The 21,973-nt window shown below is 64.4% G+C and overlaps 1 protein-coding gene across 1 annotated transcript in view; it reads left to right on the forward strand.

Annotated features, from left to right (window-relative positions):
- Positions 1–19,359, forward strand: part of TPO (thyroid peroxidase) — a 42,089-nt gene extending 22,730 nt beyond the window's left edge. Inside the window, exons 8-16 of the mRNA XM_078445074.2 lie at positions 1,793–2,051; positions 2,643–2,813; positions 4,035–4,272; positions 4,665–4,873; positions 5,511–5,681; positions 8,957–9,088; positions 12,708–12,807; positions 17,863–17,986; positions 18,946–19,359. Coding sequence (XP_078301200.2) covers positions 1,793–2,051; positions 2,643–2,813; positions 4,035–4,272; positions 4,665–4,873; positions 5,511–5,681; positions 8,957–9,088; positions 12,708–12,807; positions 17,863–17,986; positions 18,946–18,984 — 1,443 coding nt within the window. The 3' untranslated portion in view covers positions 18,985–19,359. The remainder of the gene's footprint in view (positions 1–1,792; positions 2,052–2,642; positions 2,814–4,034; positions 4,273–4,664; positions 4,874–5,510; positions 5,682–8,956; positions 9,089–12,707; positions 12,808–17,862; positions 17,987–18,945) is intronic.
- Positions 19,360–21,973: the final 2,614 nt, after the last annotated feature.

The following is a 21,973-nucleotide window of genomic DNA, read 5'->3' on the forward strand; positions in this document are numbered from 1 at the left end:
CAGCTCACCTCCGAGTCACATTCACGATTCACAGAGAGGAACACGCAGTCGGCGAAATAAAAGAAGTGATAACCACGTAGGGCCTGTGAAGGGGCGTTTAGGCAGATTTGGAGGACGGCAATGTAATGTGACCCGGAAACCCGCCACCGTCTTATGGCAAAGTCAAACAGCCCGTCAGACACGCTCTCACCTTGAACAAAGTGGCCTCCGACGCAGGCGCAGTCTAGCAGTTCTCAGACAGGGTCCCGTCGGGAGCGTCCCGGCCCCCGCTCTGCCATGGCGCGTGTCCCCTTGTTTTCTGTGTCGTGTCGTGTCTGTGCCCCTTCCCCGAAAGCACGCTCCGCGGGGACAGACGGTGTGTTTCCCAGCTGTCCCGTATGAGCAGGGGTCCAGGTCCAAGGGCAAGAGCGAAGTAGAGCCCCGCCCATCACCCCGGAGCCCCTCCCTGCGGCTGCCCAGGACGTTACAACATTTCTGAGGCTCACATTTCACTTTCAAATTTCCTTCTGTTTTCTTCAGTCAATAGCTTTTCTTCGGGGTTTTTGCAAATGCCTTGGAAACCTTAAAATAATGATAGGTTGCATTGAAAGAGTTGGTAAAACCCTTGCAGGGGCATGGGCTGCGTCCTGGGGGCCCCTCAGCCCCGGGACAGACAGCCCTGTGCGGGGGGTGGGGGGGGGCGTGTGCCCTGCCCCAGGTCGCGGAAGGGGCTCCCACGAGGGGAACCTACAGGTGTAGAACAAACAAACAAAAACCTTGTGGAGAAGTCACTTTGAGGCCTTACTGCAGGGCAGGGCGAGCTGAGACCTGGTCCATCAGGGGGCTGCACCTGTCTCTCCGCTGGGTCCCGTGATCATGAAGGGCACCTGGGGAGGGTCACAGGCCGCGTCAGTCCTGTCCCCTTAGAGCGATGCATCTTCCAGGTTGGACCAAATCAGGACGAGGCCTCATTTACAAAACCCACACACGGGTTCGGCTCCTGTGGCGACCCCTGCCGGCCCCTTGCCTTCGTGCTTCTGTTACAACTAACTAACGACCTGACAGACACAATTCAGGGGGGGAAGGAGCGACAGGGTGTTTCTCTCGGCCTAAATTTTAACCGGCGAGAGCCCTTCAATCCCACGTAGCCCTCGGCTTGCGCGCCATTTCCTTCCCGCTTCCGCGCAGGGAGTCGCAGCGCCCCGGACCCTCTCTGTAAGTAACGTGTCTGCCACGTGGACACCACACCGCACACCCAGCACAGAAAACCATGGCTGTTTCCTGCTCTCACGGAAACTCCACAAAAGAGGTTCTCCAGATAAGGAAGCCGGTCCAGAGAGGCCCCCGGCCCTCCCAGAGTAGCGCAACTAAGAAGGAGGAGGTGGGATTCGAACTCCCGGCTCTGAATCCTGAGCCTCTGGTCTCAGGTTCCGCAAAACGCCTGGACTTCTGACTTGCGCTCTGAGTTCAGGCGTCGCCGGAGTGCCCACGGGTGAAGCGTGGTGCAGTGCCACAGCCCTTGTGTCTGCGTGGTGTGCAGCCATGTTTTGTGTGGCCTTCCCTGCGGGGTGTCTGGGGGTGTCGCTGACACGCGCCCCGTCCCGTAAATGCCAGAGCTGTGAGGTCGCTGCTCGCATCCGTTCAGCTGGTTACCTGTTCCCTTGCCTGGATGGCACGTCCCTCCTGGAACACCTCTGCCCCCGGGCATGTGCAGGAGGAAGTCCTCCCCTGTCTCTGGACGTGGCCCCGGTCTGGCCCCCGGGCCCTGCTGGAGGCGCCCCGCTCAGAAACTCCTGTTTTCCCTTCTCCGTAGATCATCACCATGCGAGACTACATCCCCAAAGTCCTGGGCCCCGAGGCCTTCCAGCAGCACGTGGGCCCCTATGAGGGCTATGACCCCACCGTGGACCCCACCATGTCCAACGTGTTTTCCACGGCCGCCTTCCGCTTCGGCCACGCCACAGTGCACCCGCTGGTGCGGCGGCTGGACGCCAGCTTCCGGGAGCACCCCGCTCTCCCCCCGCTGCGGCTGCAGGACGCCTTCTTCAGCCCCTGGAGGGTCCTCAAGGAAGGTGCGCCCCCTCCCGCAGGCTCCCCGGCACAGGCGCCCACAAACCCGTGGTGACGGCAGGCTTTCCGCTCCTAGCACATTTGGCCGAATTCTGTGTGGTTATCGGCCTTTGCGGGGAAAGTCAACACCTCGAAGCTTTTTAAAGGCTCCACCGCTCATCAGAAAACCTCCTCCTGGATTCTGAAGCTCTTCAGAGTCCGCAGGGTGGCCACCTGAGGTGCAGCCCCCCTCCACCTAGTGTTTCAAAGCTCGTGTAGAAACCTCGTTAGCACACGTTCATTACAAGTAACACCGTCCTCACTGGTGCACAACGTGAGAACGTCAGGACTGCTGGTTCCTTCTCTGGGTCCCCTTTGGGCCTGCAGCCTGCCCTCTACGCTCACCAGTCAGTCCCCCTGGGGGGCCCGGCCAGGTGCTGACCCACCCACACGGCAGAACCCAAGCAGTACTGGGAAGCCCTCGGAGTCACGTGAAGGGAATTCGAGAACCTGAAGGGCTCATCCGTTAAGAACAAGCAGAGCTGGCCGTCGGAGATGCCGTGGTTTTCCCAGGACTCATGAGACAATCTCGGCCTCTTCCGTGTATTTTACAGGCGGGTTGGACCCCCTCGTGAGGGGCCTTCTCTCGAGACCAGCCAAGCTGCAGGTACAGGACCAGCTGATGAACGAGGAGCTGACAGAGAGGCTGTTCGTGCTGGGGAGCTCGGGCATGCTGGACCTGGCGTCCATCAACCTGCAGCGGGGCCGGGACCACGGCCTGCCAGGTCTGCCTGCTGCCGGCTCCTCCCCGGGCTCCTCGTTGGGCTCCTCCCCGGGCTCCTCCCCCGACTCTCCTTGGGCTCCTCCCTGGGCTCCTCCTTGGGCTCACCTCCTCAGACTCATTTCCCCAGGCTCCTCCCCGGACTCTCCTTGGGCTCCTCCTTGGGCTCCTCCCCCGACTCTCCTTGGGCTCTTCCCTGGGTTCCTCCTTGGGCTCACCTCCCCAGACTCACTTCCCCGGGCTCCTCCCTGGCTCACCTCCCACCTGGGCCTGTCTTCTCAGAAGTACATGCGTTGCCAACCTTTTTCCAGTCTCTAAGAAATGGGCTTTCCAGGCACCCTCGTTCATCCACTGGGAGCTCATTCAGCTTGCTCAGAGGACAGGCCCGCAGGGCGCCCGGGGCCTCCCAGTGGGGCAGGAGCAGGGGGTTTAAAAAGAGGAAGAGGGAGATGGTCTGGCCTCCCAGCAGCCCACACGAGGCACAGCTCCAGGGGAGTCAGAGGCGGCTGTCCTGCCCGCCCCCTCCCTGTCACCGTCCCAATCAACACACAGCCTTCTGCTGCCTCCAGGCTGTCTCACCCCAGCAGTCTGATTCCCTGGCCACTGTGTGGGTGGGAACCCTCTTCCCGGGAGGCTCCTAGCTCCCCACCCCCACCTGCCGTGCCCACTCAGGCCCCTTACCTGTCCCAACCCTCGCCGCCCCAGCCCTGAGACCCTCTGGGATGCCCTCCATGGCCTTTCCTCTGGGGTGCCCATAGTTGGGCTGTCTGGCCAGCCTTTGGTAGCCACGCAAGGCCCCTGCTGCCTGCCACCCAGTCTCTGTGTGTAGACACGCCTCCCCTGGTGCCTGGGGAGCCCCTCCGGGTCAGGGGCTACGCCTCACGTGTCCCCTCTCTGCGTGTGTTGGGGACTCACAGACCGGCCGTGGGAAACCAGGCCTGCCTGCTCAGAGCCCCCCACACGTGTCCCCTCTTACCTCCCCCTCAAAGGCCAGGGAGGTGAGTTATGATCACAGTAAAACGTGGCGTCTGGGGTCTGGCATTGTTGTGTCTCCCACTGGGTTTATGAACTAACCCTTCAGGAAGGCCCCGACGTCGGTGCCAGAACATTCCGGCACGTCAGGTGGTGGGGTGGGTTCTCTGTAGCCAGGCGTCCTGGACGGGACCGGCGAGCGGTGGCTGCGGTGAGGCAGGCGGGGCGGATGCTACAGCCCCTCCCCCTGCAGGCTACAACGCGTGGAGGCGGTTCTGCGGCCTGCCAGCACTGGAGACCCGCGCCCACCTGCGCACGGCCACTGCCAACGCCAGCATCGCGGGCCGGATGATGGACCTGTATGGTCACCCGGACAACATCGACGTCTGGCTGGGCGGCTTGGCGGAGACCTTCCTCCCCCGGGCGCGCACGGGGCCGCTGTTCGCCTGCCTCATCGGGAGACAGATGAAGGCCCTGAGGGACGGAGACCGGTGGGTGCACCCGACCGGGCCCTCGTGCGGGAGGCGGCCCCGGGTCACCCCAGACGGGGCTCATGCAGGCCAGCACCCTGTGAGCTGCTGCGGATGCGTCCCAACCGCCCAGCCTCACGTGTGAGCAGGTTTCGCGTGGAGAGCGCGTGTTTCTGGCGCCAGAAGCCCGCCGTGGGGTGTTCTCTGACACGTCTGCCCAGTGGGGCAGACGGACGCTAACCCGGGCCTGAGGCCCAGGCCCGCGAGGGCGCCCTCTGAAGGCTCAGCCTCGGCCCGGGCCCCGCGAGGACCCCGAGGGTCCTGGTTCTGGGCCCGGCATGGCGGGCGTGAGGAGTCTGGAAGCACGCGGACCGCAACGGCAGCCCGGTCCCAGGCCCTCTCCTCTCGCGCAGGTTCTGGTGGGAGAGCAGCGGGGTGTTCACGGAGGCCCAGCGGCACCAGCTGGCCAGGCATTCCCTGTCCCGGGTCATCTGTGACAACACGGGTCTCCCCAGCGTGCCCCCTGACGCCTTCCTGGTCGGAAGATTCCCGAGGGACTTTGAGTCGTGCGAGAACATTCCAGGCCTGAACCTGGATGCGTGGAGGGAGGTCCTTCCTCAAGGTGACGTAAAGCCCTTCTTAACTTCTGTCGTGGCACATGCATTATTTGCAAGGATGGGGGAGGTGGGCGCCCCACACGTGAGCTGCACATGGGACCCTCGAGTCGGGGTGGGCAGGCGGACAGGTGAGCGCATGGGCCTCGGGGGCACAAGTGTCCGCTGGGCCTCAGTGGTGCCGTCTGCAGAGCTCTGCCCAGTGCCAAGAAGCTGCATGGCCCGCTGGGCTGTGGCAGAAATGTCTCTGGCTGGAAGGTGGGAGGTGAGGGGGGTCAGGGGGGTGAGGGGTGAGGGGGTGAGGAGGAGGCAGGAGGTGAGAGCCCTGAGAGGCGCCAGGGGACAGGAAGGCTGGGTAGGCCTCCCAGGGAGGGGTTGATGCAGGAGGAAGGTGTGGGCACAGCGTCCTGGACGCCATCGCTGTGTCTGGTGACCAGGGAGCAGCGTGTCGAGGGGCAGCAGAGCCTGGGGGGGGGACCTGGCCCGGAGCCGGCGTCCTGAGGCGGGTGGGCTTGGCTCTGAAGCCAGTGCTCCTGGTCGTGCGCGGCTGGACCAACCCGTGGGACGTGGGGTCCGAGTGGCGGGCGGAGGCGGGGCGGAGCCGGCAGTGAGCGCTGAGGGCACCCGCCTTCCGTCCCTGTGCAGGTGACGCGTGTGGCCTCCAGGGCGGAGTGGACAACGGGGACTGGGCGCTGTGCGGCGAGCCCGGGCAGCGCGTGCTGGTGTTTTCCTGCCACCACGGGTTTCGGCTGCACGGCCCGGAGCAGGTGGCCTGCTCCCCCCGGGGCGGGCGCTTCCAGCCCCCCGTGTGCAGAGGTCAGTGCTCCTCAGCCCCCGCCTCACCCCCAGATCTGTGCCCGTCAGACCGGGAGTAAGCACAAGTGTGGCTCCTGGAAAGGCGCCTCTGAGCGTAACGACCCTCCCAGGTGGCGGGGAAATAAAGCGTCTCCTGGGTGGGGGTGCCCTCGTGGACCGCTTTCTAGATGCGTCGCGACCGTCATGTCGGCACGCGGGTATTAGGGACAAGTCAGTGACTCACGGGAGAAGTTTCTAGAGCCACATTCTCGAGTGAAACTTGAAGGAGGGAGGTGCCTCCTCTCGGAACGCCCTTGGACACACTTGTCACCCGGCTTGCGCACCTGGGCATGTGGGCGCCCCCAGGTCACCTCCCATCCGTTTGTCCAGCCTGGCTGCTGGCAGCGGTGTGGGGAGAGGGGCGCGAGCGCAGGTGAGGGGCTCCTGCGGAGGAGCGGGCAGAATGGCCGTCTGCAGCGGATGCCTGTGTGTGGGTCCCTGAGGCCGGGGACTCCTGGTGACCGCAGGCCCGCTGGCTGAGAAGTGACCCACAAACCGTGCGTGCACCCCACCGGGCCGCGGCGGCCGGGGAAGCGATGCCGGAGGCACGCAGGCTCCGCTCATCGGCCCACGACCTTGGCCACGACTGCCCTGGGAGGAGCCTGGCGACAGGCAGGGAGCCGCTGACGGCCCAGCGGGCACAGGGGTGCAGCCACACAGGAGTTTCAGTTCAGGAAGAGGAAAGCGTTCTGGAGGTGGATGGAGGCCGCGAGAGCGAGCTTACGGCCACGGAAACGCTCGGCTAGAAGTGGTTCACGTTGCGGACGTTTTACCTCGGTGACGAAGATGCGGCTCCGGTCTCGGAGGCCAGCGGTGTCTTGTCCCGGAGGGCTGCGGTGGTCACACAAGAGAGACTGATGGAGACCGTGAGCGCCAAGGCCGGGCTGCAGTGCGGTCCTGTGCACCTGCTTGGCGAGGGCCGGGGTCTGGGAGGGGCTGCGATCTGGGAGGGGTCGGGGTCCCCGGAGGGGCCCGGTGGCTGGCCCCAGAGTCGTGTCCAGGGAGAGCCCTGAGGAGCAGTCGCCAGAACAGGAGCAACCAGGTGAGACCCTGCCGGCTCGGGGGAGCGTATCGCCAGGCCCAGGGCTGGACCGGAAAACCCCCGTGCCCAGATTTGCACGAGCAGGGCGTGAGCGGCGAGGCTGGAGGACACCCCGCGCCTCATCCGACGTGGTCGGGGGGGAAGCCAGAGCTTTGTCCTCGAGGTTCACAGGAACCCACGGTGCCGTGGGTTACACCCTTTTTGCCTAAATACCTAGACGTTTTACGTGTGGATTCAGGCGGATTTTCGCCCTCGTGACCCCAGAGCTCTATTCCTGACGTCCCGCCTCACACCCATCGGGTGTTTCTTCTTCCTTAATCAGCCGTCTGCCCGGCGCATGCCTGGCTCGTGCTGACCCCTAGCAGTGAACGTCACTCGGTTCTGAACCCCGGTGGGGTGAACCCGGCAGCCTTCGGGGGGCGTGGCCCGCCGTGTGGACACAATTCCTGGCTCACGGTCGCCCCCGGGCGCCCAGAGCTCCCGAGTCTGGACCTACCTGCCAGGATACCAAGACCCTGGTCGGGCGGGGCGGCTCTCAGAAGCCTGCTCCCGGTCTAATGATCCTGCCCCCCGCTGGCCCGCGCCCCCACTCACCCTGCCTGGGCCGCCTCAGTAGCTTTGTCATCTGCCCCCAAACCAAGGGCTTCTGTGACTCCGCGTTTGCAGAGGCGACCTGACCGAGGGGGGTCACCCGTCTCCGTGGCTTCTCCGTTCCGGTTAGTCACAGGCACAACGAAAGCACAGGCAGATGCCCAGCGTTACCAACATAGCGAGTCCAGAGCCAGCGGGTTGGATTTTGGTGCATCCACACGGGGAACTCTCGTGCTGAATAAATTAGCAGTGTGTCCACTGACGTGAGATACTGTCCACAGATTCACCAGGTGAGATGCACATCACAGAGCAGCTGCACAGTGGGAACCCGCTTGGGGCGAGAGGAGCCTGTTTGCAAATACTTCCAATGCCTTCGTGAAGACGACGACTCATTAATCTCGGTTTCAAACTCGGCACAGTGAGACCGGACGAGGAAGGAGAGGGTGTTAACCTTTTATTTACATGACCCGTGTTTTGTCCTCCTGCGTTAACGATTAAGATACAATATCTTTAAACAAATTCCGGAAAACTCGACGCGGTGCAGCCAGTGGTAGAAATGTGCTATTTCTGTACGTGGTGTTTTTCACCTGATCTGTGCCCTGCACTGTGAGTTTCTAAGTCAAGGAAAAAACAGCCTTTGAACACAGTGCAGAGAGTGCTTTTCCTCGTGGGGTGAACTGATGTGAACGTCAGAGCCACCTCTGTCCTCGGTGAACCACGGCGGCCACGGCTGCAGGGAGGAAAGAAAGGCTTTCCTGAGGATGCGGTGCCCGGGTCAGACGAGACACGCACTCTCCTCGCCACTCAGCCCTAATTTTCCACCGGCCCATCCACACGAAAGGCTGGTGGAAAAAGCGAACCTAGAAATTAACTGCAATGAGACTCTCGTGAGGGCTTCGAAGTCGGGAATCAAAGTGGATACAACGCGGGGTGTCTGTGGCTCTTTGCTCTGTTGTTGCCCAGAGGGTGTGTGATCCATGAATACGAACCGTGGCTCCTGTGTCTACTGGACAGGGAGCCCCGGGTCAGCACCCTGAGCTCGGGAGGGGGAGACGCACCTGGGCAGGTAATGGTCCAGGAATCTAGCACTAGGCAAGCCTGAGACCAGTGTGGGTCTGTCCCACACGTTCCGTGGCTTCCCCGGGGCAGGGAGAGCAGAAGGTGCAGGTCCCCAACCTGGGCAAACATGTCCCTCGAGATGCACACCGCAGCCCTGACCCCTGGCCCCTTGGATGTGCATAATTACACCCGTTTACACGTGGGAAGAGCCCAGCTGGGGGGAGCCCGCACCCTCGACCTCCGTGTCAGGAACAACCCCGCCCCGCACGCCCGGCACACGGCCTGGTCGTGCTGGGCAGCGTGGTCACAGAGTGGCCGACCGGCCCTTGAGCTGACCTCACAGGCGGACGAGAAGAGAGCAGGTGCTCCCACAGAGGCTCCCCCGAGAGGGACGCGCCCCACAGGGCACTAGGGGTTCTCGTCTCCTCTAGGCAGCAGTCTGGGGGGCCTGCGTCGCGCCCAGGGTGAGGACCGGAGCTGGGGAGGGGACGCCACAGGGGGCCGGGGGAGGAGGCGGCGCCTGAGCTCTGTGTGCTTTGTGCAGACGTGAACGAGTGTGAAGACGCGGCACAGCCCCCCTGCCACCCGTCGGCCCGGTGCCGGAACACCAAGGGCAGCTTCCGGTGCGAGTGCACAGAGCCGTACGTGTCGGGGGAGGACGGAACAACATGTGTAGGTGAGTCCCGAGCGCGTCTGCAGTGCACCTTCCGGAGGCCCGCAGGGTCATCCTGCTAGATGCGTGTCCCGTGACGTCCTGTGTGCGCTCCCGGTGCCGCGTCCGTGACTCTGGGTGGGAGCGGGAACCAGCCAGTTCCGACCTCAGCTTGGCTGCGGGAAAGACACGACACTCGTGAAGGGCGAGGTAGCGTGGGGGCACCGCCCCGTCCTCTCCGGCACTGGGGACACCTTCCTGTCCTCTCCAGTGTGGGGGCACCGTCCCTCCTCTCCCGGGAGCTTCCGCTGTGAGGCTGGCACCACGTTCCATTCTCAGTACGGAACAGAGAGGTCCACTGACTTGCTGGGGGTCACACAGCCACTCGGTTGCAGATCCAGGTTCCTAACTTGGCGCCTCGCCCCCGTGAAGGAGAATCTGCAGGGGCAGATTTTGTTCGGGTGGGGGCGGGGCACCAGGCCGACGGAGCCCAACTGCAAACACGCCCGGCCACACAGAGCGGGCTGCGGGGGAGGGGAAGCAGCCGGAGGGCGTGGTCAGGCTGGGGGGTTCCTGCAGAAGCAGCGAGTGTGGGGGCGGGAGGGGCCCCTCGCTCCAGACAGACTCCAGGCGGCACCCTCGTCCCCGAGTGCATGCAGCAGGCACCGCCCGGGCGCCCACATGAGGCGCAGGGTGGCGGGGTGGCGGGACCCTGCCGTCCCCGGCTTGTGAGGGGTCAGAGTCCCGTAGGGGAGCAAGGCACGAACCCACAGTCTCACAAGCCGCGTAGAGCCCGCCCTCGTGGTAAGTGCCACAAAGGGGCGCGTGACGTGCAGGTGTGTCCGTGAGGACACTGGCCCGCCCAGGGGTTCAGGGAGCGTCTCTGTCACAGCGGGGTGCAGGCGGAGGTGAGGGGTGGAAAAGCACTGCGGGTGCCAAGGCCCTGGGGCAAGACAGTGGGGATGATTGGGAGGAGGGGGGACAGGAGAGGCGGTGAGGGCAACGCGGAGCAGGCCCTTGTCCCCTTATGTCCCCGTGTCGGAGGGCGGGACGCCTCCTCACACCTGCGCCCCAGGAGACGGCTGCCGTGGGCCAGGCCGAGGTGGCGGCAGGACGTGGGCGTTGCGACCAGAGGTGGACGCGAGGGGCGAGGGACAGGGATGTGCAGGGAGCCTAGGGCGCTCCGCAGGTGGGCGGTGCAGGGGCCCGGCCAGCTTTGGGACCAAGACGCCCATCCTGGCGCCCGTGTGTTCGCTGAGAGCGGCGGGCGCGCTCACGGTTTCCGGTCATGAGGGCCGACTGAGGGGCTGAGTGCGGGCGGGCGGGTCGAGGCCCCGTGGACGGTTCTGAGAAGCTGTGACTCGAAGGGCCCCCTGGACAGGAGCCAGTCCCGCCCCCACACGCCGCCCGTGCAGAGCGCTGGTCGCACGTGCCCGGCCGACCGCGTGGTCCCATCGGGGAGCCTCACCGGGCCCGGAAGCGGCAGGCGGGGCGTCAGCTGCTGGAGGGCGTCAGGGGCAGGTGCAGGGAAAATCCAGTCCCTACGCTCTGGGGCCCCGGCACCCCGCTTTCAAGGCGAGGGGGGCCCCCCACGGGAGACACCCCCGTCCCGCCACCCTGAGGGATCTCCGTCCCCGACAGCCACATCCACGTGGCAGGTCTTACTGTGGCGCGGGCACCGGGCCTGGGCCCTGCCCACGGGGACGCGTCCCGCTGCTGTCGTGGCCGGGTGTGTGTGTGTGTGCCCACGTGACCCGCTGTGACTGCCTCCGGCACGCTAGGAGCTATCTGCTCCGGACGCCCCCCCACCAGCCTCTCCGAACGATCCTGTCCCAGAGGGTGTGCTCTCAGGCGGAAGGACCCCACGTGCGCACGTGTTCGGTGAGGCGGGGGCCCGGTATCGGGAAAGACGGACTCTCACCTGGGTCACTCGGCGTTGTTACCCCGTCCTGGGTGGGTGGGGACAGAGTGCAGACGTCCGTCTACCAGAGGCTCCCCCCTCGCCTCCCCGTGACGCGGCCCCCCCGCTCCCTGCGCCACACCCACTGCCCACCGGTGTCCACGACCACGTACAGGCTGAGAGACCCCAGGTGCCACGGGAAAGCTGGGCCACCGGGCACGCTCACGTTGTGGGCAAAGGGCCCTTGTGTTGGTGCGTTTTGTGCACGATCGTTAATGGCCACACACGTGTGCGGGCTTTCCCCGCATCAGGGTAGGTGAGAGGAGACCCCGCGGCAGCCGCACGGATCCTGGGACGGCATCTGGAACCCAGTCGTGCTCAGCTAGCTCCGGGGTTGCTTTGCTCGGAGCCCTGGGACGGGGCCCTGTGCTCGCTTGCCTGGTGGCCCCGACATCCAACACACACGGGCTGGGCCGGACCGCAGACCTGTCACCCGTCCTGGGGGCTGAGTCGGGGATCCGGGTGTGGGCAGGGCCGTCCCCAGCGGGCCCGTGCGTGGCATCTCCTCCCGGGTCCTCACCTGGTTCCCTGTGCTGTCTGCGTCCTGATGTCCCTTCCTCACAGGACGCCCGTCAACGGGATTGGGGCCCGGCCTCACGACCTCGTTCGACCTCAGTTACCTCTTTAGGCCCATCTGCGTGCAGCCGCGCTGAGGCTGGGGACAGTGGCGAGGCCGGGTGGACATCAGGCAGGTGGGGTGGGGCCCCTCCCACACAGGAGCTGGCTCGACGCAGGGTGACAGGCCACAGACCGCGGCGGATGCGTCTGGGAAGTCCATTCTTGGCCATTTTAGAAAAATCAGTGGGATCGGAGAGTCACAGGTCCCGTGTGTCTGCTTGGCCGGCACGGAGCCCAGCAGACCTGGGATGACCCACATGTAGGCACAGGACCTGCTCCCACACAGGAGCCGGCGGGGGACGGGCAGAGACACCCGCGCCCTCTCCCCCCCGCAGGCACATCCTGGGCAGGTGGTGAGACCCGGGAGGCGACGGGTCTGGAGAGGCCACCTGTTCTCTCCCCGCTTCTGGGATGGGGAGGTGGAAGTCAGGTGTGGGCCGGGCACTTCCCGAGTCCCGTCACCGAGCCCTGCACGTCCCCGGCGACTCCTTGCAGCCCCCTCCTCACCCCCGTCCAGCCACGGCCCCTTCCGGTCTGCACCCATCAACTCTGCTCGGTTTCTTTGCCGAATGAACAGCCAGCCGTAGCTGGGGCACCTGCTGTGTCGGGGCCCCACGGCTCCCCCTCGGGGCTCCGACCACGGAACGGAGTTCAGCCTCCACCTGCTTCTGCGAGAAGGGGCACCGAGGGCTCGAGCTCGTGGTGTCACATTGCACCTCCCCCCCCCACCTGCCCGCTCGGCCCCTCTGTGAGCGCAGCACGAGCACGCGGGGTCCCCAGCACCTCTCCACGGGGCTCACACGTCTCTGCCTGTCGGTCCTGGCGGGAGGGCCTGTTTCCTGGAAAAGGGCAGGCGCCCCTGCGCTCTCCCCAGCTCTCCCTGCACCTCACATCGGGGGGAGCCCGTCTGTGGAAATGGCTGCTTCGGGCAGATTTGTGCCCCCAGGTGCACCATGCCGTCGCGAGCAGAGGCGGGCCCCCTCGGGACCAGGGTGGGCTCGGGCTCCCGGGCACACCGGCTGCACGCTTGGCAGGCCGGCTCGCTAACCCGCTCCTTCTCCTCAGACTCCGGGAGGCTCCCCAAGGCGTCCTGGGTCTCCGTGGCGCTGGGTGCCCTGCTCGTCGGCGGCCTGGCAGGCCTCACCTGGACGGTGGTTTGCAGGTGGTAAGTCCCCGCTCTTCCGCCGAAGGAGGCCATTTCCTCCCCGCGGGCAAGGCTGCTGTGTTTCAGGGGCCAGGGTAGAGGGTCAGTGCCCCAAGCCCTTCCGTCCCCAGAGCTGTTCTGTACAAAGCATTAGACTTCCTGGTTCTTGATGACGCTTCAAACAAGGAAAGCGGGACAATGGCCCTCACGCCCCGGGAGTCAGGTGTCTGTGGGTGGAGACCCCGGGGATGGGGTTCTGGGAACCTTACAAGGTTGCAGGATGCTGTCTCGGGAGCCGAGATTCGCCCCCCGCCCCTGGTTTCTCAGAGAACAAGGGTCCTGTCTTCAGCCACGTCCGCCACTCCAGGGCCGACTCCTGGGAAGTTGGGAAGTTGGACTTTTACGCCGAACCTGGCAGCGTGGTGGGGCCTCAGAGGCAGATCTGGGCGTCTGTGCGGCGGACGGGTCCGCGCCCCTGAGCCGCTCTCACTAGCAGCTCTCAGGAGTCAAGCTCAGACTCTTGCTGAAGTTTCTCACGTGCGTAAAATGCACGAAGCCGTTGCTCGTGCCGTCTGGCCGCCCCCTCCACACCCGCGTCTGCCGCACCTCGTCCACCACTGCCTCCCGCGGTCTGTCCCTCCTGCCGCTCGCCCTGTGGCCCCCGAGGCCTGGCCCCACGGCCCCCGCGGCTCCCGCGTTGCTCTGCGTCCCTCCCGTCTTCCAGCGATGCGGTGACCTCCACGCGTCGGCGCCTCCGTGGCTCCCGCCACGTCCCGACACGTTCAGAGACGCCTGCCCCTGACCTGAAGAGGGACATCTCCCCGTGTTCCTACACCCTGCAGAAGCAGGTTTTAAACAGCCAAACCTCATAGCCACGGCAGACAGGTGTCACCGTTGTGAGGCCACTGCTGTGCTCCACGGGTGTCACCGACCAAGGCCAGCCACAGCCCTGCTTCTGTCCCGAGCAGCTGAGGTGAAGCCCCCCCTAGCGTGACGGCCCCCCTCCGCCCATCCCCCCGCCGAGATGCTCTGGTAGACCCGGCACCATATCCTTTAAGCTCCAAGACCACCTGTGCCTCGACTTCTGTCCCTGAAGAGTTCACTGTGTGTCTGGTAAGTGGTTTTTAAAGGACACGCTTTGCAGCAGATTCGTAACGTCCGACAGAACTAACGTTTGCCGCGGTTCAGACGATACCGCGAGGGATTCCTTCGGGTCACCGTGAACAGGAAGACCAGACATCACGGGTCACGCGGGCCGGTAAATTTAGCTGCTACCTCGTCTAACTTCTCTGTCGGTCGCCTGAGTCTTTGTCATAGGCTGACGTGCGTCCCCCGGGGTCACACGCTGAAGACCCGACCTCCGGTGTCTCGGAACGTGACCACATGTGGAAGCGGGGTGGCTGTGGATGAAACTAGTTGAGATGAGCTCATGCTGCAGTGGGTGGTCCCAACCCAGCAGGACTGCCGTCCTCACAGAAGGGGGATGGGGACAAGGACGCACACAGAGAGAGGCTGGGTGGAGACGAGGGCAGAGATCGGGGCGTCTACAAGCCAAGGCTCTCCAGCCTCTCCAGAGGTTGGAGCGGATGGTCCCTCACCAGCCCTGCCGACATTATGACCTCGGGTGTCTACACTGCAGAACAGGGAGAGAACAGATTCCCGTTGCCCAGTCCCCAGGCCGCAGCACGGTGTTACTGAAGCCCCAGAAACTCGTATGATAGTGTCGGTCTGTCCGTTTCCGGAATGTGTCACTTGTCCAGGCTGGTCAGCCGTGGAGTAGCCGCGGGAACCCGGGGGGCTGCGCGGGGCCGGGGCCTGTCCTCCTGCCCCTGCCTCCTCCTAGTTGACTCTGGCCCGACTGTGGTCGCACCCTCAGGGCTGTTCTGACTGGTCACGGACCGCTCACCGCCCCCCACCCCCCGCTTACCTGGCGGGGAGTCCCTGGAGTCGGGTCCACGGAGCGTCTCCAGGTGTAGGACAGCGGGGGCGGGAACCTGTTGTGAGAATCACTTGCTCTTAGAGGCGCGGACGCTGGCGTCAGTACCCCCGCAGCGAGCCGCTAAGTCAGCGGAGCAGTAGAAACTCGAGGGCCCGTCAGCAAACACCGCCAGACGGGCTGGGCGCCGCTCCCGACCTGCCAAGTGTCACGCGGCGAGCAGCTGACGTTCCGTAATTGAGCGCGAACGTGCGATTTTGTGTTTGCGAACATCGCCGTTAAGACACCGGCCCTGGTCACTGGGTTACGCCCGTAGCCCCCACACCAAGAAACTGAGAGCCGTCGGCCCCACGAACACCTTTCCGGGGAAGTCTGGGGGGAAGCATCCCCCCAGCCTGACGGCCGACTGCAGCCGGGAGAACACCTGAGATCACTCGGCCGAGCGGCTCGAGGCGGATGCTGACTTGCAAACAGGACGGCAGTTCACGCAGGAAACGGGCTCAGACCGCGGCCGGGGTCGCCGTGGGGACCAGGCAGCCACACCCTGGGCCACGAGGGGGTGCAGACCTGCCACGCCCAGAAGCGCCCTTTCCACTTGCGGGGTCCACTCCCCTCCACGCCCCGAAGGCCTTTCACCTTTTACCTGAAACTGCTTTGGTCGACAGCTTGAATTTTCCCAGTTTTCGGTCCTCCCTGCGAGTGGGGGAGGCTTGGAAAGGGGGAGTTTGCCCTCTGGATTTGAACCCACACAGGGAACAGAGGGAGGGGGCTCAGCTCCTGGTGGGCAGCCCTCCTGCGACATCTGGTTAGCGGGCGCTCGGCGGGGGGAGAGGGAGAGTCCGGCTGTGCCCACACGGACGGCTCTGTGTGCACGATCCACAATCGCCTGGCACCTGGGCCCCTGCTTCCCGCCCAACCCCCGCCGCCAGGCTGGGTGGCCTCGCCTGGCGCCCTCCAGCATGCTGCGTGGTTTGAGCGAGTGTCGCGCGTGGCGGCTGGCCACACGCCTGGGACGCCTGTCCTCCTGTCTTGGCCTCTGCTCCCCACGGAGCAAATTCAGTGACTTCCCAGAGGGTGTAGGCACGGGGCCTCCTTGCCTCCGCTCCAGCCGGGCCAGGGGCCGAATCCGAGGCTCCCTCTCTGTCCCGCGCTCCCCTGGGCCCTCTGCAGTCCGGGCACAGGGGACCCAGCGGGAACAAGTGCCCAGCCGGCTTCCCAGAGCTTTCCTTCCAGGAGACCAGACGCCTTCACCCACGCTACCCCAGGGAGGGTGGACCCCCAAGGCTTGTTGCTGTCATGTCCTGAGTCCTGGAGACGTCATAAGTGACCGCAGGAGTGACGGGCTGCCATGCGCCGGGCACAGCTGGCGGGTGGAGGACGTGTCCGAATGTCCTGCTGAGGTCCTCACTGACTCACCATCAGCGACACTTCTTTCCTCCCGGATGGTCGACACTCCCCACACTCGCGCTCAGGTCCTGGTGACCCGCCCGCCACAGGAGGAGGCTGGGCTCGGAAAGCCGCGTTCACAGCCTCACGCTCCTGTCTCTCCACACAGCCGGCTCCCTGAGAGCCCGCACCCACCTCCCGCCGCCTCACCAGTCCCGTCTGCCCCCACGTCCCGGGAGCAGGACCCATGAGCCAGCTTCCCGCTCGCTCCTTACGGAACGCGTTGGGATCATAATTCCGTGACAAACAAAAAGGAGGATGGAAAGGGAAACAGTCCGCTCTAACGCTCTGTCCGCGGAAAATTCTGTTTTTCTTTCCCTGAAAACCTGTTTGTGAAACTACTCGTTCCGAGAACATGAGGTCTGACGAAGGGAGTTGGTGTGGTGGCCTGTGTGTGGCCGTCGGGGGGTGTGAGTGTTCTGCACACGCGTGCACACGCATGTTCCCACTCTGAGGTGACCGCAGCGACCTTCTAACGAAAGGACCGTGTGAACCGAACCCACCACCGCCTTGTCCCTTGAGGCCCTCACGGTTGCCCGCGTGCCCAGCGCCGTTAGGCAGAAATGGATTGTGAGACCGGAGCTCCAGTGGAAATGGCAGGATAAACACAGGACACAAACGGAAGGCTGGCGAACGGGGAGGCGGAACGCCCGGGGGCCCGGGGCAGGTGCCTGCGAGAGGGTGTCTCTGGGAGCGGGCCTGTCTCCGTGGGACGTGCGGTTTGGACAGGGGGCTGTCCCACGCCTGCAGCCACACATCCCAGACAGAGGGGTCCAGAGAGCACGGCCCCTCCTGGCAAGTGCCAGAGGGCACCCACCCGGCGGGAGAGCTGGGCCGCGGGCAGAGGCGGAGGTGGTGGGGGAGGGGAGGTTGAGGCACACAGCCTGTGAGGCTCGTCTGCCCAGGTCTCTGGTCCTTCTGCCTCTCAGCCGACAACGGTCCTTCCTTTCCCGGCGCCCCAGGCTGCAAACCAAGGTGGCTCGGCTGACGTCTTTCTTCATATCCACGTAGACGCGCATCACTGGGACCGGCCCCTCCTCCTCGGGCCACCTCTGTGCCTGAGGGCCCAGTGCGTCCTGTGCTCACGTCCATTCGTCCCGCGGCATTTCCTAGTTTCCCTGTGACCCCTGTGCCCCTGGCTGCTGGGGAGGGTGTTGGGTCCCACGCTGGGGACGCCCCTGCTTTGTGAGGGGGAGGGGGCCACGGCCGGGACTGGCCCCAGCAGGAGAGGCGCACACAGCGCGTCGGAGACGGTCACGTTCAAACGCAGAGCGTCCTCAGTGAGCGTGAGAATTGTAACGTCAGTGGGAGTGGGGGTCTTGCTCGTAATCCCAGTTTTCCGCGTACGGATTGTGAGTTTCTGAACGCGTTTCTGCACGAATTAAAAGTGCCGTCAGATAGGGGTGGCGGCACCGGGCTCGGGTGTGGTGGCTGCGGCCGCAGGGCTGGCGCTGGCCCCGCTCTGTGGCCTCCTGACGTCCCTCGTCTGACCGAGGACAGTACAGGCCACGCTGTGCGAGAACGTTCTCGTCGCAGTAATGCCGCCAGGCTCCTCCCCTGAGAGGTCGGGGTTGAGGGGGGCTCCCCGGTGCTCCAACACTCCCTCCAGTCACGGTGGCAGCATGGCGTGTGGGGCGGGCCCTTGGGGACCCTGTGAGGAATGACAGTCGTAACCAGTGTGTGCTTGTCCACAGGACACACGCGGGCCGCAAATCCTCACTGCCCATCGTGCAGACAGGAGGAGCCTGCCCGCCGGGTCCTGGAACATCCCCGGAAACGGGGGCGCAGCCTGGTGCCTGCACTCGGGGTGCGGGGCAGGTGGGTGCACACCGGGCGATCGTGGGTCCCCGCGTGGCAGGTGTTTCCGTTCCGACCAGGAGGTGCTCCCCACAGCGCCCGGTCCTCCCCATTCTGCACCTGCCTGTGTGTTTTCTCCCACAAACCGCATTTACAGGAGAATGTGAACTAGTGAAATGTTAACCTACTTTTTAAAAAGCGAGGGCAAATTAGAACGAGTGAGCCAGAGTGGAAGCCGTGAAACGCTTTTGTTGTGCCAACTGAGGCCTGACGGCGGGCGTTCACCCCAGGTACTGGCTCAAGACGCCGCCAAGAACAGGAGCTGAAAGGAAACGCTGACTTCTACACGCACTTTTAAAAAATGTTTTAATGTTTGTTCATTTTTGAAAGAGAGAGAGACAGAGCGTGAGCGGGGGAGGAGCAGAGAGAGAGGGAGACGCAGAATCCGAAGCGGGCTCCTGGCTCTGAGCTGTCTGCACAGAGCCCAACGTGGGGCCTGAACTCACGGACCGCGAGATCATGACCTGAGCACAAGTCGGACGCTTAACTGACTGAGCCCCCCCGAGTGCCCCTAAATGTACTTTTTAAAAAAATGGAATAGCTGTAAGTAGCATCTAGACTTGTTTTTTACTGTTTTTACTCTGTACGTGTGACCTCAACAGATGCATTAAAAAGTCACTTCTAGGGGCGTCCGGCTCGGTCAGAAGAGTGTGCGAATCTTGATCTCGGGTCATGAGGTCGAGCCCCCACATTGGGTGTAGAGATTGCATAAACATAAATAAATAAGACTTTTTAAAAACTCACTTCGCACCCCTGCACCTGTCAGACCTAGGCGGTCGGCGGGCCCTTGCAACAGCCCGCTGTCCTGTCCCTGGAGATGCTCCCTGCACACCTGGGCCCCTAATTAGCCCGGCCGAGACCCGAGGGCCGACGCGGGTCCCCCGTCTGTCCGTGTGCTCAGTGCGACTTGTCTCCCACAGGACCCGGCCTATGGATCGCAGACCTTCCTCTGCCGGTAGTAACCACAGGCGCCTGCTTGGAAACCCCGCATGAGAACTTGCTTCCGGCTGATTCCTGGGAGCGCACGGCCGTCTCGGGGCATCTGGGGCAGAAGGGCACCCTGGAAACGACACGGCCCGGGCCTTTCCGTCCTGCAGGAAGCGAGCTGCTTCTGAACACTCAGAGCCGCATGTCACACACACGTGTGCTGCCCCTTTGTGGGACGGTGATGGGACACAAGACAGTAGACTGCAGTTTACTGACCAGGGCATTCGAGGCTTCAAAACGGTTTCGTGTTCCCCAAATCACTCCCGAGGCTGTTTTCCACATCAGGGCCCGTCTGGCCTGTGGTCCAGTGACACTCAAGGGCGGACAAATAAATCCTCCCCTGACAACCGTCTGACTGTGCGTGTGTGTGAGCCCGCCTGCCGGCTCCTCCTGGGGCTCCCGGACGGGGATTCACCGGCCCCTTCGTCCAGCCGGACAGACGGGGAGGCGCCGTGTCCACTGCGTTCAGGCATCGTCTCCCCCGCTCTCATCCTGGCTGCTGTCTTCTTCCTTCCACCCCGCTGCCTGCCCGCGCACCTGTTTCCTGCTTGTGCGTTTTTCCAGTGTCCTGTGCCCAGGTGGCCTTCGCGCCTGTGTCCTCTCCCGGCTGCCCTCCTCCGGGTGGGCCTGGAAGCAGGGCGACTCTCGGGGTCTGTCTCACCCCCGAGGGGTCGATGGCACCGTGTCCTGGGGCCCGGCCCCGCTCTGGACACATGCTGCCTGCCCCCAGCTCCCCTCACTCAGGCAACAGCCTAGAGGCCCTCTAAGGCCCCGGACCTGCTGGCGTCGGGGGACCGGTCATCCCCACAAAGCAGCTATTGTCATCGCCCTGCTTTTCCACACCGAGCGACCAAGCAGCAGCCTGGGTCCCTCCACGGTGGCCAGTCCCCCTGGGCCCAGCCGGGAGATGGGAAGAGCACAGACGCACCTGCCCGGGAACCTGGGGAGTTAGTGACTGAGGGACACACTCCTGGACACCTCTTCACGACGTGCCGGGAAGGAGGACACGGCAAGGAAACTGCCGAACGTCTGCGGCCCTGGCGTTCGGAACCCGCAGATCCTGTCATTCCCCACGGGTGCTGGGTCTTCCTGTGTCCCCAGACTCTCATTGCTGTTAATATGAAGTTAGTGACGATGATTCAGCCACAGTCAAGCACCCCGGCCAGAGCCCCCTCACCATCAGACGTGGGGGGCGTAGTGGACCCACAAACACTGCACACCGCGTGCTCCCCGGCCTGTGGACGGAGCCTTCCGGACAGGCTCTGACTCCGAGCGGTTTCCGTAAGGAGATGGGTGGACACGGATGGACAGTCCGCTGCCCCTCAGGGTCCCAGCCAGCCGCCAACAGCGCGACTCGTGCGCGGCCTCCGCTCCAGGCTCTTGTTTTGGGCTTTCCCCCTCGGGGCCTGTGCGCGTGGGGCTGGCCTCGTAGGCGGTGCTGATGAACAAGTAACGAGCCCGAAGGACGAGCCCAGCTCACGCGGTCCCGACGGCTCTCGGTCCGACGACCCCTCACTGGCCCTTCCGGTGCACACGTCCGTCCCGGGCGAGCCTCACCGCCGACCAGGGCCCCCCGTGGGGCAGGACCAGGCTTCGTGACAGGGCCTGGAGCACTTTTCCCACCAATGCCCGTTCTCCTTGGCCGACGGCTCTGCCTGCCGGGTGCCGTGGGGAACGCAACCCACCCCGGCTGCTTTTTTCCAACCAGGCACCCGGCACCTTAGCCCCGGGGTTGGAAGAGCCTGTTTGGCTCAGGCACGGATGGAGCTAATCGCCTCGGGAGGGGCCGGGTGGGGGCCGCCGAAGGCGACCCAGGGCGGCGCATTCCTTAGGGGACAGGGAGTGTCTGCATTACGGGAGCCTCCGTTTTCCTGCCCGTCGACGTTGGGGTGAGCCCTGCAGGGACACCAGTGCCACGGGTGGATGGGGGAGGCCAGGGGCCCCACTTCCTTCCAGACCTGGGCCCTGAGGGTTATAGCGCACGGGGGGCGTCTGAGCGGCCGCAGCGAAAGGGCCTCCGCCAGCACGTGCCCACGGGGACGGGAGGGGGACCGGGACACCGCGGGGAGCACAGAGGCAGCAGACAGCAGCACGTCCAGGGGTGAAGGGCCCAGGGTCGCAGCCGCATCCCAGGACCGGGCAGGTCGGCCGCAGCCAAAGGGGGGTCAGACATTCTAGTCTAAAGCAAAAGAGTAATCGATGAAAAAGCCGTTGGTGAGGCAAACAGAAAGGTCGTGGCTGTGATTTCACTCCAGCAAAATTGTTGATGGATTTCACATCTTCTCTTTTCTTAGGGGCCTCTTAGAACCTGTTGTGCAAACACTGCATTCTGCAAATAGTTGTCAGTCTGCAGAAGGAACAGCGAGTGTCGGTTGTTCTGATGGCAAAACAGCCAAAAACAAAAATCGAGGCCTTAGCAAACGACGTAGAGAGGGTTTGCACGTCTGTCACATTGACCTTCGCCGTGGACACAGGTGATGTGGGCAGAGGTTCTCCCAGCTCACTCCCTCCCCACCTCAGCAGGGAGAAACCGAGGCAGCAGGCAACGGCTTTCCCGGCTCCGTGGGCCCGAAGCGCACTCCCTCAGACTCGCTGTGTCAGCGACGGCGTGGCCCTTGCAGAGTGGGGCTCCCCCGACGGGAGGGACCCCGGCCTGGCACAGGCGACCCCGGGCCAGTCCTCAGCACGGAGCTCCGGCCTTGGCCTGAAACCAGGTCAGGGCCCAAATGTGAAGCCGATGAGTTTGAAAGCGTCAGACCCTGTCCAGACGGCTGCGGGCGCAAAGGGGCTGCGGGAGCACCAGACCTGCTCGGCCTCTGTGGGCAAACCAGCCAGGGACAGCGGCCCAGCCCACGCGGACCCTGTGGACCCACCTGTGTACCTCAATGTACCCCCCTGACCTCCGAGCACCCTGACCTTCACATGTCCCAACGCCCCTACACACCCTAACCTCCAGGCGCC

The sequence above is a fragment of the Panthera onca genome, chromosome A3, assembly GCF_046562875.1.
Source record: "Panthera onca isolate mPanOnc1 chromosome A3, mPanOnc1 haplotype 2, whole genome shotgun sequence".
Taxonomy (NCBI): Eukaryota; Metazoa; Chordata; class Mammalia; order Carnivora; family Felidae; genus Panthera; species Panthera onca.